This window comes from Salmo salar, chromosome 03 (genome assembly GCF_965601325.2).
Source record: "Salmo salar chromosome 03, fSalSal1, whole genome shotgun sequence".
Taxonomy (NCBI): Eukaryota; Metazoa; Chordata; class Actinopteri; order Salmoniformes; family Salmonidae; genus Salmo; species Salmo salar.
In genome coordinates, this window is record NC_138293.1 from 36,169,251 (window position 1) to 36,182,468 (window position 13,218).

At 40.0% G+C, this 13,218-nt stretch overlaps 1 protein-coding gene across 1 annotated transcript; it reads right to left on the reverse strand.

The window, feature by feature from the left end:
- Nucleotides 1–43: 43 nt before the first annotated feature.
- On the reverse strand, nt 44–4,476 carry LOC106600420 (B-cell lymphoma/leukemia 10). Its single transcript, XM_014191747.3, has 3 exons — nt 3,711–4,476; nt 2,972–3,260; nt 44–2,759 (listed from the first exon to the last, which is right to left on the reverse strand). The coding sequence occupies exons 1-3, from the start codon at nt 3,759–3,761 to the stop codon at nt 2,296–2,298; spliced, it is 804 nt and encodes a 267-aa protein (XP_014047222.1). The 5' UTR covers nt 3,762–4,476; the 3' UTR covers nt 44–2,295.
- Between the last annotated feature and the right edge of the window lie 8,742 nt (nt 4,477–13,218).

Here is a 13,218-nt window from a genome sequence, read left to right on the forward strand (position 1 = left end):
ATGTGACGTTCGTCGTTAAAGGTAGATCAAGGCGCAGCGTGAGTTGGGTTCATCATACTTTATTTTCAATGTGAACCAGCAAAAACAATAAACAATACAACAACCGAAACACTAGGCGTGCAAACACATGCAACACAAAGCCAAGATCCCACAACTGACTGGGAAAAAGGGCTGCCTAAGTATGATTCCCAATCAGAGACAACGAATGACAGCTGCCTCTGATTGGAAACCATACTCGGCCAATCAAAGAAAAAAACAACATAGACATACAACACATAGAATGCCCACCCCATGTCACACCCTGACCTAACCAAACAGAGAAAAACGTCTCTCTCAGGTCAGGGCGTGACAATAGATATGTAATTGTTTTATAGATATGGATGACAGTCAATCATGAACTCACACACCCATAATTCATAGGAAAGGAGCAGTGTTGGAGAATGACGACCTACTGCGACCTTAGTCCAAGTCCAGAATAAAGTGAACCTAGTGCCTTCAGAAACTATTCACACCACTTTACTCTTTACACATTTTGTTGCGTTACAGCCTGCATTTAAAAGTTATTACATTTAGATTTTTTTGTCACTGGCATAGAATGACAACCTACGACCTTAGTCCAAGTCCAGAATAAAGTGCACCTACAGTGCCTTCAGAAAGTATTCACACCCCTTGACTTTTTACACATTGTTTTGATACAGCATGCATTTAAAATTATTAAATTGAGATTTCTTCTGTCATTGGCATACACACACTACCCCATAATGTCAGTGTTTTCAAAATGTTTCAAAATGTATTAAAAATGTCTTGAGTCAATAAGTATTCAACCCCTTTATTATGGCACGCCTAACTAAATTCAGGAGTAAAAATTGCTTAACAAGTCACATAATAAGTTGCATGGACTGTGTGATATAATAGTGCTTAACATGATTTTTGAATGACTACCTCATCTCTGTACCAAACACATACAATTCTCTGTAAGGTCCCTCAGTCGAGGTTGTGGGGTTCGATTCCCACAAGGGACCAGTATGAAAAAACAACAACAATGTATGCACGAAATACTGTAAGTCGCTATGGCTAAGAGCATCTACTAAAATGTAAAAAGTGTAAACCACAAATTCCAGGGAGGTTTTCCAATGCCTCGCAAAGAAGGGCGGGCACCTATTGATAGATGGGTCAAAAAAGCAGACATTGAATATCACTTTGAGCATAATTACACTTTGTATGGTGTATCAATACAGCCAGTCACTACAAAGATACAGGCATCCTTCCTAACTCAGTTGCCAGAGGAAAGAAACTGCTCAGGGATTTCACCATGAGGCAAATGGTGACAGAGTTTAATGACTGTGATAGGAGAAAACTGGGATGGATCAACATTGTAGTTACTCCACAATATTAACATAATTGACAGAATACAAAAATTCCAAAACATGCATCCTGTTTGCAACAAGGCACAGACAAATGTGGTAAAGCATTTAACTTTTTGACCTGAATACAAAGTGTTATGTTTGGGTCAAATCCAATACAAGACAATACTGAGTGCCACTCTCCAAATGTTAAAGCAGAGTGGTGGCTGCATGTTATGGGTATGCTTGTAATCGTTAAAGATTTGTTAATCGTTAAGGACAATAAACAGAATGGAGCTAAGCACAGGCAAATCCTATAGTTAAACCTGGTTACCAAGAAGACAGTGAAAGTTCCTGACAGGCAGTTACAGTTTAGACTTAAATCTACTTGAAAATCTAGGGCAAGACTTGAAATTGGTATGTCTAGCAATGATCAACAACAAAATTGACAGAGCTTGAAGAATTCTGAAAACAATAAATGGGCAAATGTTGCACAATCCAAGTGTTGAAAGCCCTTAGAGAGTTACCCAGAAAGACTCACAGCTGTAATCACTGCCAAAGGTGATTCTATAAAGTATTGACTCAGGGGTGTGAATACTTATGTAAATGAGATATTTCTATATTTCATTTTCAATAAATTTGCAAAAACTGTCATTGTGTGGTATTGTGTGTAGATAGGCGAGATTTCTATTTAATACATTTTGAATTAAGCAGTTACTTGTTTCATATTGAACCCAAAATAGGTTTGTCCAGCTTTCGGATGACCCAGTATATAATGTAAGGCATGGAACATAATTTACGAGTTGCTATTTGTTTAAAGTATCACCCAACTAAAACCATTGATAAAACACACACTCTGGTACAAACAACACATTTGAAGAGTGAATGTTTGTTATGAGAAATGCTGGGAAGTAGTCCAGGGCAGGAGGGGGGGGGGGGGGGGGGGGGGTTCTCAGTAAGATTTTGGTGGGGGCTGAGGTGAGAGGTCCCTGTATGACATGGAAGTGGGTGTGGAGCGTGACCTCAGGGGCTGGAAGTTGACGTCCCCTCCACTGATCGCCGTGCTCCTGTCTGGTCCAGCGTCCATGTTAGATGAGGCCTCTGGCAGAAGCAGCACTTCCTGCGGCAGGGGGGGAGCCCCTGGGTCTCCAGGCCTGGGCAGTGTGGAAGAGACCTGGGATGAAGACACAGCCATGCTACCCCCTCGCATGGATGACAACACCTCCTTCCCATGGCTGGAGGCAGCGGGCCGGTTGAGGAACCTTAGGGCGTCAGAGGTGCATGGGCTCCCCTCTCCGTTGTAAAACATGGTGGATGCCAGGTTGGACTCATATGACAGTGTCCTGGAGAGGTCTTTATTGACCCCGGATGTGTCCTGAGTTGGCAGGAAGCCCGAGGAGGAACTGGATGCCCCTGCTGTAGAGGGCCAATGGGAGATGGTCATGATAATGGTACTAACGAAGTGTTAGACCACTGAGCTAAAGCCTATTAGCTCGGGGAGCTAACACACATCGTCAGGTCTCAGGCAAGGTTACTCGTCACTCAAGTGTGGTTCACCAAACCTCCTCTATTACATGTTGTCAAAAAATGAATAAAAAACAACACTTGAACACACACACACAACGTACCTCTGAGAGACTCTATCTTCTCGTTCTTCACCTTCTGCACTTCATCAGTGATCTTGGTAATCAGGAAGTTGAGCGTACGTCCTTGTTGGATGGACTCCACCAGAGCGTCCAGCCCCCGAGGGTTCTCAGCCAGGTAGTCCAGGAGCAAGCCCGTTTTCTTGGTCTGTGTGATCCTGCAGCTGATCTCCTCTGTGTCATCTCGCGTCAGGATCTTCCGCGAGCGCAGGTAGTCAAAATGACGGTCAGCCCGGATCTTTTCACAAAGGTAAGGCCTCAGTCTCGTCAGGACCTAGACAGAGAACAGCAAGATGGAAACTGTGGGGTTGTTGAAGGATGGGTTCTCAACCATCTGTATGTTATATAGGGCCAGTATTAATTGATATGTTTTATCAAGTGTGTGTGACCAGAGGACTGACTACTGATGGCTATACTGTAAATGCACCGATGGACAGGTAAACATGTGTGGGAAAATAATGATTAGAGTATGGACATGCCTTTGTTAATCATTAATATTAATGGATTAGATATAATACGCGAAGGAAGAATTTTATTTACACTATACACACATAGGCTTCTGTGAAAATGGGGTAGCCTACAGAGGGTGCGGCATAAATTGGTTACTTTCACTTCTTTATTATGCGCATTTCAACATTTTAAGTTAATAACATTATGGTAAAAAATTATTGTAAAACCGACTCACTAACAGTTGAATTGGCAGTCAGACAAATAGGCCACTTACTTCCTTTTTTACATCGGCCATTTCATCTTCTGTCAGGTGAGAAACATCCATCCTACTCACCCTACCTAAGGTATCAATTTCAAGTCTTCCGGGTACTTTACGAGAATAAAAATGGCACACTAAAAATATTTAAACCAAAAGATAGGCTCCGGTACACGGATATTGTATTTTCCAGCGCGTAACTCTTGTCTAACAGCCTATAGTCTAGTTATTTGCCGATACAAAACAGAAGCTTCCAGAGCCTCGGTAAATATAAGTTTCTCATTAGCGAACCGCTGCCAATTATTACTTCCTGATTCCATGGATGAGTTTACGCAAGTCATGTATGGGCAAGTGAATGATGAGTGTTTTTCATTCAGTTGTGCTATACTAGTCGGCTGCTATCGCATCACCACTGTTTTTTCCATTAGGGGATAAACAGCATATTCCGGTGTTAAAATAATCTATTGTTATTCTCTGATTTTTTATTTTTTTTTGCTTGACATGGTCAAATAACTGAAGCATAGAGTGGTAACTGTTTTTCTAATTTGGCGAACAGAAACTAGAACCTATGTGAAGCTAGCCACAATAGAATTTGGAGAGAGCCGAGGCTACACAGACTCGCCTGCCCAAATTGATGACGTTGTCGCGCAGCTGAGAGTCGATTGGAGACGAATGAGTTCAGTCAGTCGTCCTGATGAGCCCTTTATGCTGGCTAGCTATCAACAACAACAGCATGGTTTAGTTAAAAGTCGATGGGTGAGGGGAGAGAGAATAGTATTGGACACCATCTGGAATCTGGACGTCACCGTGACAGGCCAATTAGCTAACATAACGACAAACCGGTGTTAATAACCAATGCAACGTGTTGTGTTGCAACCTGGTCTCAATACATTTCGTATTATTCTGTAAGTAAATTCGAGACAGGCTTGAGTATGATATGTTACTTTTCGTATGGTATATATTAATTTGTGGATGTCCATCACTCATTTCGTATGATATGTTACAAATGACAATTCGTATTATATGTTACGAATTTTCAAAATGTACAATATGTTACGTATTTGCCAAACGTATGATATGTTACGAATTCTAATTAGGTGGCTAACATTAGCTAGGCTAGGAGTTAGGATTAAGGTAAGGTTGAAGGGTTGCTGTTAGGGTTAGCTAAAAGGGTTAACCTTTTCACACGTACCAACAAAAGGGTGTGATCATTCTACAGTGGTCCCTGCAGCGTATACTCAAACTGGTGTGATTAGAATGCTTATTTAAAACGTCCAGTTTTGATTGACTGCATTTGAGCTGGCCACAGACATTTTTTACAAACATTTTGCACAAACACAGTCCTTATGTCCTGAATGTAACCAGTTTATTTTTGGATCCAATGTTCAGACATTCACAGAAGTACTGACAGCATAACACAATTCTCATCCAAACCGGAAAATGTAGGCTACATTTGTCCTCGTGTGAAATGTGTGAAATGGCTAGCTAGTTAACGGGGTGCGTGCTAATAGCGTTTCAATCGGTGACATCACTTGCTCTGAGACCTTGAAGTAGTTGTTTCCCTTGCTCTGCAAGGGCCGTGGCTTTTGTGGAGCAATGGGTAACGATGCTTCGAGGGTGACTGTTGTCTATGTGTGCAGAGGGTCCCTGGTTGGAGCCCAGGTAGGGGTGAGGAGAGGGACGGAAGCTATACTGTTACATTGCAATAAGCATTCTAATCACACCGGTTTGAGTGTACGCTGCAGGGACCACTGTAGAATGATCACACCCGTTTGTTGGTACATGTAAAAAGTTTAACCTCCCTTTTCACCTCTTCAATCTAACATCTTTGGTCTGACAGATGTTTACGTGACACCCAGAATGCATGGTATAATGTCAACAAAGATGGCTGGCAAATAGCTTAGCATTAGCTCATTGTAATCAGTACAACCTTCAAAAAGTATTTTACACACATCATAGGTGTCCATTACAGTGTATGCAATCATCAGAATGCATTATTTGACACCAGTACTTAAAAACATGTTAATAAAACTGTAAATACATTATGCTCCATACATACATACATATGCTACAATAAAAAGACAACACGATATACAGAAAATAAGGCACTTACTTTGATAGGAATGCACACATGTCCAAAGTTATTATTTGTAAGGAAAACAATGAAGGCAATGCAAGTTCCAGACAGAAAATGTGCCAGTTCGTGCAAGACTGTGCAAATGTCTGCATACTTGATCTGCGGAAACAATAGAATTAGTGCTTGAGCTCTCCTGGAAGAGTGAAGTCTGTCCGGCTCAGTAAAGCCTCAAACATAAATTGTCCTCAACACTGAAATAGCCTACTTCAATGTGAATCAATGAGGAGGCAGAACACACCTCAATTAAAACTGTTAGAAAATAAAAATAATAATAATTAAAATTTACAAGTTTTAGTAAATGTACATCTTTTAGTTTTTGCCTTAAGTAACAATCTGTCTTATGTAACCATACCAAATGTAACATATCTACTAATGAGTGTCCTGGAGCTATCTTTACTATGTTACGTCTAGTGAGACCAGGCTGGTATATTGGGTTGCTCATCATCAGCCAGGCTAGATGTTTCTAGCCACAACCAGGAACGAGCTGGCGATTCCTGGCAATGTAAATAGTTGGGTATGTATGCTTGTTTGCATGTGACTATTCCTCTTTTGTTTGTTGATATTTGTTTGTTAATAATAAAAATTCAAAAAATTCAAAAAGGAGAAAGAAAAAAAGGAGGCTGGGGAAGGCTCATTATCAAGACTGACTGAACCGAATCCATTCCTACCCACTCAACTCTCGCTGCGCGACATAAATCATACATTTTGAGCACCAGGCGTGCCCACATAGCTTCCACCTGGAATGTGCGTTCGCCTTCAAAATAAAAGCCCCTAATTGAAAGCGATGCAAATGGTAACAAATAGTGGAATCATGCAATATTTGCACTAGATCATGCTAAACACGGTTGGAATGTTGTTATATAAATCCAATAAAACACAATTATTAGTTAATTTGTGAAAATCAGTTGAAATCGCACTGTGGATGTGTTAGACTTGCATTCACTGTACGGTCTTACCTATGGATTGCGGATCAATGAAATGGGCTATCAGTATACTCATTGACACCCACAGAACACAACTGTGAAGAGTTTACACAAATATTAGCGTAGTAGTTCTTATTGTGGGACTTTGACTGTGGGAAATCACTTCCCCAGTCAGCCTATTGTGCATATTGACATTGATATTTATATGATACAGGGCGAGACCCAGATGCAGACACAGGAGGCAGATGGTTTGCGTCTCTGATATGTATTATAATCCAAGGGGCAGGCAAGAGACAGGTCGTGGACAGGCAAAAGATCATAAACCAGGTCAGGAGTCCAGGAGGTAGAGTGGCAGGCAGGCTCGAGGTCAGGGCAAGCAAGGGTCAAAACCAGGAAGACTAGAAAAACGGAGATAAGGAAAAAGCAGGAGCACGGAAAACACGCTGGTTGACAAGACAAGACGAACTGGCAACAGACAAACAGAGAACACAGGAATAGATACCCAGGGACTAATGGGGAAAACAGGTGACACCTGGAGATGGGTGGAGACAATCACAAAGACAGGTGAAACAGCTTTACCAATGGATTGTGGATAAATGAAATGACACCCACAGAACACAACTGTGAAGAGATTACACAAATATTAGAATCATAGCTCATATTGCGGGACTCTGAAACCACTGTGAAATGAGTCACATTAAGCTTACCAGTCAATTTACTATGTGTATTGGACATTCACATTGCACTGTACAGCCTTATCTATGAATTATGGATAAATGAAATTGTGTATCAGTCTTCTCAGTGACACCCACAGAACACAACAGTGAAGATTACACACATATTAGCATCATGGCTCAATTTGTGGGACTTTGACGAGCATTACTCTACTATTTGTAGCCATTTGCATCACTTTTGATATGTGACTTTTAATTTGAAGACAAACAGCAAATTACACTATTGTGGCTAGCTTCACATAGGTGAAACTAGAGGCCATGAGCAACTTGGTCAAGAAGAATTGCACCAATTGGCCTATATGTAGCACTGTTATAAACGGTCTCACTTAAACCCTCATATCTGCTGCCCCCTTTGAACTAGAGACATGAAACTTTGTTTGTTGGTGTCTTTCCTCATGCTGAACAAATTTGCCTCAAGAAGCCATAAGGTCCATTAGGATAGATTTTCCTCATCTTGGACATTTTTGAAAACTTTTGAAAACGTCTTCTCATGAACCAGTCCAAATAACACCAATCCGGTATGTAGGCATTTGGTACATCTCTTCAGGGGTGTAGGAATAGGTGGGGAGCCAGGCCTACCCAATCAGATTGAGCAAAAAACAAAAACGTATACATTATTAAAATAAAAATGCCCAGTACATCAGTCTTTTAATGGTGTTGAGAAACAAATGTTGCTGCATTCAAATATGACCGCACTGTATTTATAGATGCAGGTTAGCGCATATGCTTATGCTAAGAATACTTTTAAAATGTTCTTCTCACGAACCATAACTCAGATTGACTCCAATGAATTAGCCTAATGAATTTGACAATGATTAGTTGCTGCATTCGAAGTCGGCCACGCTACACCACTAGATGGCACCATATCACACCAGGGCTATAAGAACTGAACCGATGGACATGGGGCCATGAAACTTGGTATGTAAACCTAGTGGTGGAAAAAGTATCCAATTGTCATACCTGAGTAAAAGTAAAGATAACTTAATAGAAAATAAAAGTAAAAGTCACCCAGTAAAATACTACTTCAGTAAAAGTCTAAAAGTATTTGGTTTTAAATATACTTAAGTGTCAAAAGTAAATGTAATTGCTAAAATATACTTAATTCTCAAAAGTTAAAGTATAAATCACTTCACATTCCTTATATTAAGCAAACCAGACAGCACCATTTTCTTTTTTTAAGGATAGCCAGGGGCACACTCCAACACTCAGACATAATTTACAAACAAAGCATTTGTGTTTAGTGAGTCCGTCAGATTAGAGGCAGTAGGGAGGTCCAGGGATGTTCTCTTGAGAAGCACGAGAATTTGACTATTTTCCTGTCCTGCTAAGCATTCGAAATGTAATGAGTACTTTTCGGTGTCAGGGAAAATGAATGGAGTAAACAGTACATTATTTTCTTTAGGAATGTTCTTTAGGCACTATAGATATCATTGGCACCAGTGGCACAATAGGATACTGTAGGGCTGGCACGAAGTGCTTCTTCTTATCAACTGTATGCAAGAATTTCCTCTGTGTTGTCTTAGGAATTCAGCATTCTCTGTTTAATCTCTCCAACCCCCATTGTGTCACCTCTGAGAAGCAGAAGTTACATCATGTAGGTTTGATATCTGATTGGAGGTTAACTTTACACTAATACTATTGATCAACAACTCAGATTTGGAATCAAAACAACTCAGATGCTTATAAAAGGGTCTTAGATTCATTGTTCTTTCTCTATTTTGTTCCTGAACTGCTGTGGTGAGATACTCTCTCTTTCTTTCGCTCTCCGTCCCATGGACTTTTGGGGCATGGCCTTTCAGGCTATGATTTCTCTCTTTCTCTCTCATCATGCTTAGAATAATGCTTTGTTAATGTCGGTATTGCTTAAGCTTTATGTCGTGCATGGGAATCCATTCATTTGACAAAGTCATTAAATAATACTTGTATTTAAACTTCCATTCTCAGACATTTATTAATTGCCTATTACTTTAACTCAATAGTGTTCTTGCATCTTTCCAAATCATCTTTATGGAGTCAGATAAACACTTGAATAGGCTAATTACTTCGTCTTATTATGAGTCGCATGTGAGGTATTTATAATATCATACAGTATATACTGTATGTACACATGTCAAATATTACTGCCCACTACAATAGTATAGCAATAACTATTGATCAAGTGGACTTTGTCTCATGCAAATGAATGTTAGATTTAAATGATGCAGATGGACAATGTGAAATATCATGATTACTATTAGAGGTCGACCGATTATGATTTCTCAACGCCGATACCGATACCGATTATTGGAGGCCCCCCCCCCCCCCAAAAGCCGATACCGATTAATCGGCCGGTTTAAAAACAAATATTTGTAATAATGACAATTACAACAATACTGAATGAACACTTATTTTAACTTAATATAATACATCAAAAAATCCATTTAGGCTCAAATAAATAATGAAAATGTTCAATTTGGTTTAAATAAGGCAAAAAACTAAGTGTTGGAGAAGAAAGTAAAAGGGCATTATGTGCCATGTAAGAAACCTAACGTTTAAGTTCCTTGCTCAGAACATGAGAACATATGAAAGCTGGTGGTTCCTTTTACATGAGTCTTCAATATTCCCAGGTAAGAAGTTTAAGGTTATAGGAATTATAGGACTATTTCTCTCTATACGATTTGTATTTCATATACCTTTGACTATTGGATGTTCTTATAGGCACTTTAGTATTGCCAGTGTAACAGTATAGCTTCCGTCCCTCTCCTCGCTCCTACCTGGGCTCAAACCAGGAACACATCGACAACAGCCACCCTCGAAGCAGCGTTACCCATGTAGAGCAAGGGAAACAACTACTCCAAGTCTCAGAGCGAGTGACGTTTGGAACGCTATTAGCGTGCACCCGCTAACTAGCTAGCCATTTCACATCGGTTACACCAGCCTCATCTTGGGAGTTGATAGGCTTGAAGTCATAAACAGCGCAATGCATTGCGAAGGGCTGCTGGCAAAACGCACGAAAGTGCTGTTTTGAATGAATGCTTACGAACCTGCTGGTGCCTACCATTGCTCAGTCAGACTGCTCTATCAAATCATAGACTTAATTATAACATAATAACACACAGAAACACGAGCCTTAGGTCATTAATATGGTCGAATCCGGAAACTATCACGTTTATTCTTTCAGTGAAATACGGAACCGTTCCGTATTTTATCTAACGGGTGGCATCCATAAGTCTAAATATTCCTGTTACATTACACAACCTTCAATGTTATGTCATAATTACGTAAAATTCTGGCAAATTAGTACGCAACGAGCCAGGCGGCCCAAACTGTTGCACATACCCTGACTCTGCGTGCAAGGAACGGAAGAGAAGTGACACAATTTCACCTGGTTAATATTGCCTGCTAACCTGGATTTCTTTTAGCTAAATATGCAGGTTTAAAAATATATACTTCTGTGTATTGATTTTAAGAAAGTCATTGATGTTTATGGTTGGGTACAGTCGTGCAACGACTGTGCTTTTTTTCCGCAAATGCGCTTTTGTTAAATCATCCCCCGTTTGGCGAAGTTGGCTGTCTTTGTTAGGAAGAAATTGTCTTCACAGTTCGCAACGAGCCAGGCGGCTCAAACTGCTGCATATACCCTGACTCTGTTGCAGAGGTGACACATTTTCCCTAGGTAAAAGAAATCCATGTCAGCAGGCAATATTAACTAAATATGCAGATTAAAAAATATATACTTGTGTATTGATTTTAAGAAAGACATTGATGTTTATGGTTAGGTACAAGTTGGAGCAACGACCGTCCTTTTTCGCGAATGCACACCGCAGGACAGGCTAGATAACCTGGTAATATCATCAACCATGTGTACTTAACTAGTGATTATGATTGATTGATTGATTGATTGATTGTTTTTTATAAGATAAGTTTAATGCAAGCTAGCAACTTACTTTGGCTTCTTACTGCATTCGGGTAACAGGCAGGCTCCTTGTGGAGTGCAATGTAAAGCAGGTGGTTAGAGCATTGGACTAGTTAACCGTAAGGTTGCAAGATTGAATCCCCAAGCTGACAAGGTAGAAATCTGTCGTTCTGCCCCTGAACAAGGCAGTTAACCCACCGTTCCCAGGCCGTCATTGAAAATAAGAATGTGTTCTTAACTGATTTGCCTAGTTAAAAAAATCGGCAAATCGGTGGCCAAAAATACCGATTGTTATGAAAACTTGAAATCGGCCCTAATTAATCGGCCATTCCGATTAATCGGTCGACCTCTAATTACTATATCTGTGTAGTCACATAATGTTGCCCTTATTGTAGAAACAGGAAGTCGTGCTGCTTGCGCAGTCAGCGTATTACAGCTATGAGAGTGTATTGAAGTATTTTAGAACGCTAATGTGAACTGTACCAACTGAGATTTAAATAATTTACAAAAACATATTTTGACAAAATAAAGTCCCAGAATTCAAAGATGACTGTAACAAACCAATACACTAATGCTGAAAATATTTCACAAATCTTAACATAAACGTTAGTCAAATTGACCCCAGAATTGGTATATAAACTCAGTACATTAAGTAATGACTTTAAGATTGATTACCTGTTGCATGCAAAGATGCATGCAAACCAAACTACAGCATTAGACTACACTTCACTAGCATCCTCATTGTGGCATTGCGAGATAAACATGGTAATGTTTTCACTGCACATAACGGAAGATACTGTAGTTCCTACATGATAGAGTGCTTGCTTTGTTATCCAACTGATTGTGTCTGTGCTGTCATCCTGTCAACCCCTTTCATTGCTGCTTGTAACTATATTTTCATTGTCATATTTCTTACAAAACATTTTTAAAATACAAGATTATTTTATACGTAGGCTATGGGATGGGGCTATAACAGTAAGTAATAGGCTATCATTCTGAGCTACAGTTAACCGCCAAAATAACGGAAACACTTGAATAAATGAGGGATACAAAGTATATTGAAAACAAAGTATATCTCAACATGCTTAGGGTCATGTATTAAAATGTTGTACAGGCCATTATTTTGGCAACCATGGCCATGCCCCTATAGGATGACAATGCCCCTATCTACAGGGCACGAGTGGTCACTGAATGGTTTGATGAGCATGGAAGCGATGTAAACCATGGTTGGTGTTTCCTTTATTTTGTCAGTTACCTGTATATGCACTGAGTGTACAAAACATTAAGAACACCTGATCTTTCCGTGACATAGACTGAACAGGTGAAAGCTATGATCCCTTATTGGTGTCACTTGTTAAATCCACTTCAATCAGTGTAGATGAAGTGGAGGAGACAGTTTTAAAGAACGATTTTTAAGCCTTAAGACAATTGAAACATGGATTGTATATGTGTGCCATTCAGAAGGTGAATGGTCAAGACAAAAGATTAAATTGCTTTTGAACTGGGTATGGTGGTATGTGCCAGGCGCACCGGTTTGAGTGTGTCAAGAACTGCAACGCTGCTTAGTTTTTCCACGCTCAACAGTTTCCCGTGTGTATCAAGAATAGTCCACCACCCAAAGGACATCCAACCAACTTGACAACTGTGGGAAGGAAGCATTGGAGTCAAAATGGGCCAGCATCCTTGTGGAATGCTTTCGACACCTTGTAAAGCATGCCCAGACAAATTGAGGCTGTTTTGAGGGGAAAATGGGTTGCAACTCAGTATTAGGAATGTGTTCCTAATGTTTGTATACTCAGTGTATATTAGTAATGGTATCTTTATTGTAGAGTAGTCT

Coding starts and splice junctions, on each gene's coding strand:
- LOC106600420 (XM_014191747.3), bottom strand. CDS start 3,761: ATGGATGTTTCTCACCTGACAGAAGATGAAATGGCCGATGTAAAAAAG. Junction 3,261..3,710: donor TGGCCGATGTAAAAAAGGAA/GTAAGTGGCCTA, acceptor TTCTCTGTCTAG/GTCCTGACGAGACTGAGGCC. Junction 2,760..2,971: donor GAAGATAGAGTCTCTCAGAG/GTACGTTGTGTG, acceptor GGCCCTCTACAG/CAGGGGCATCCAGTTCCTCC.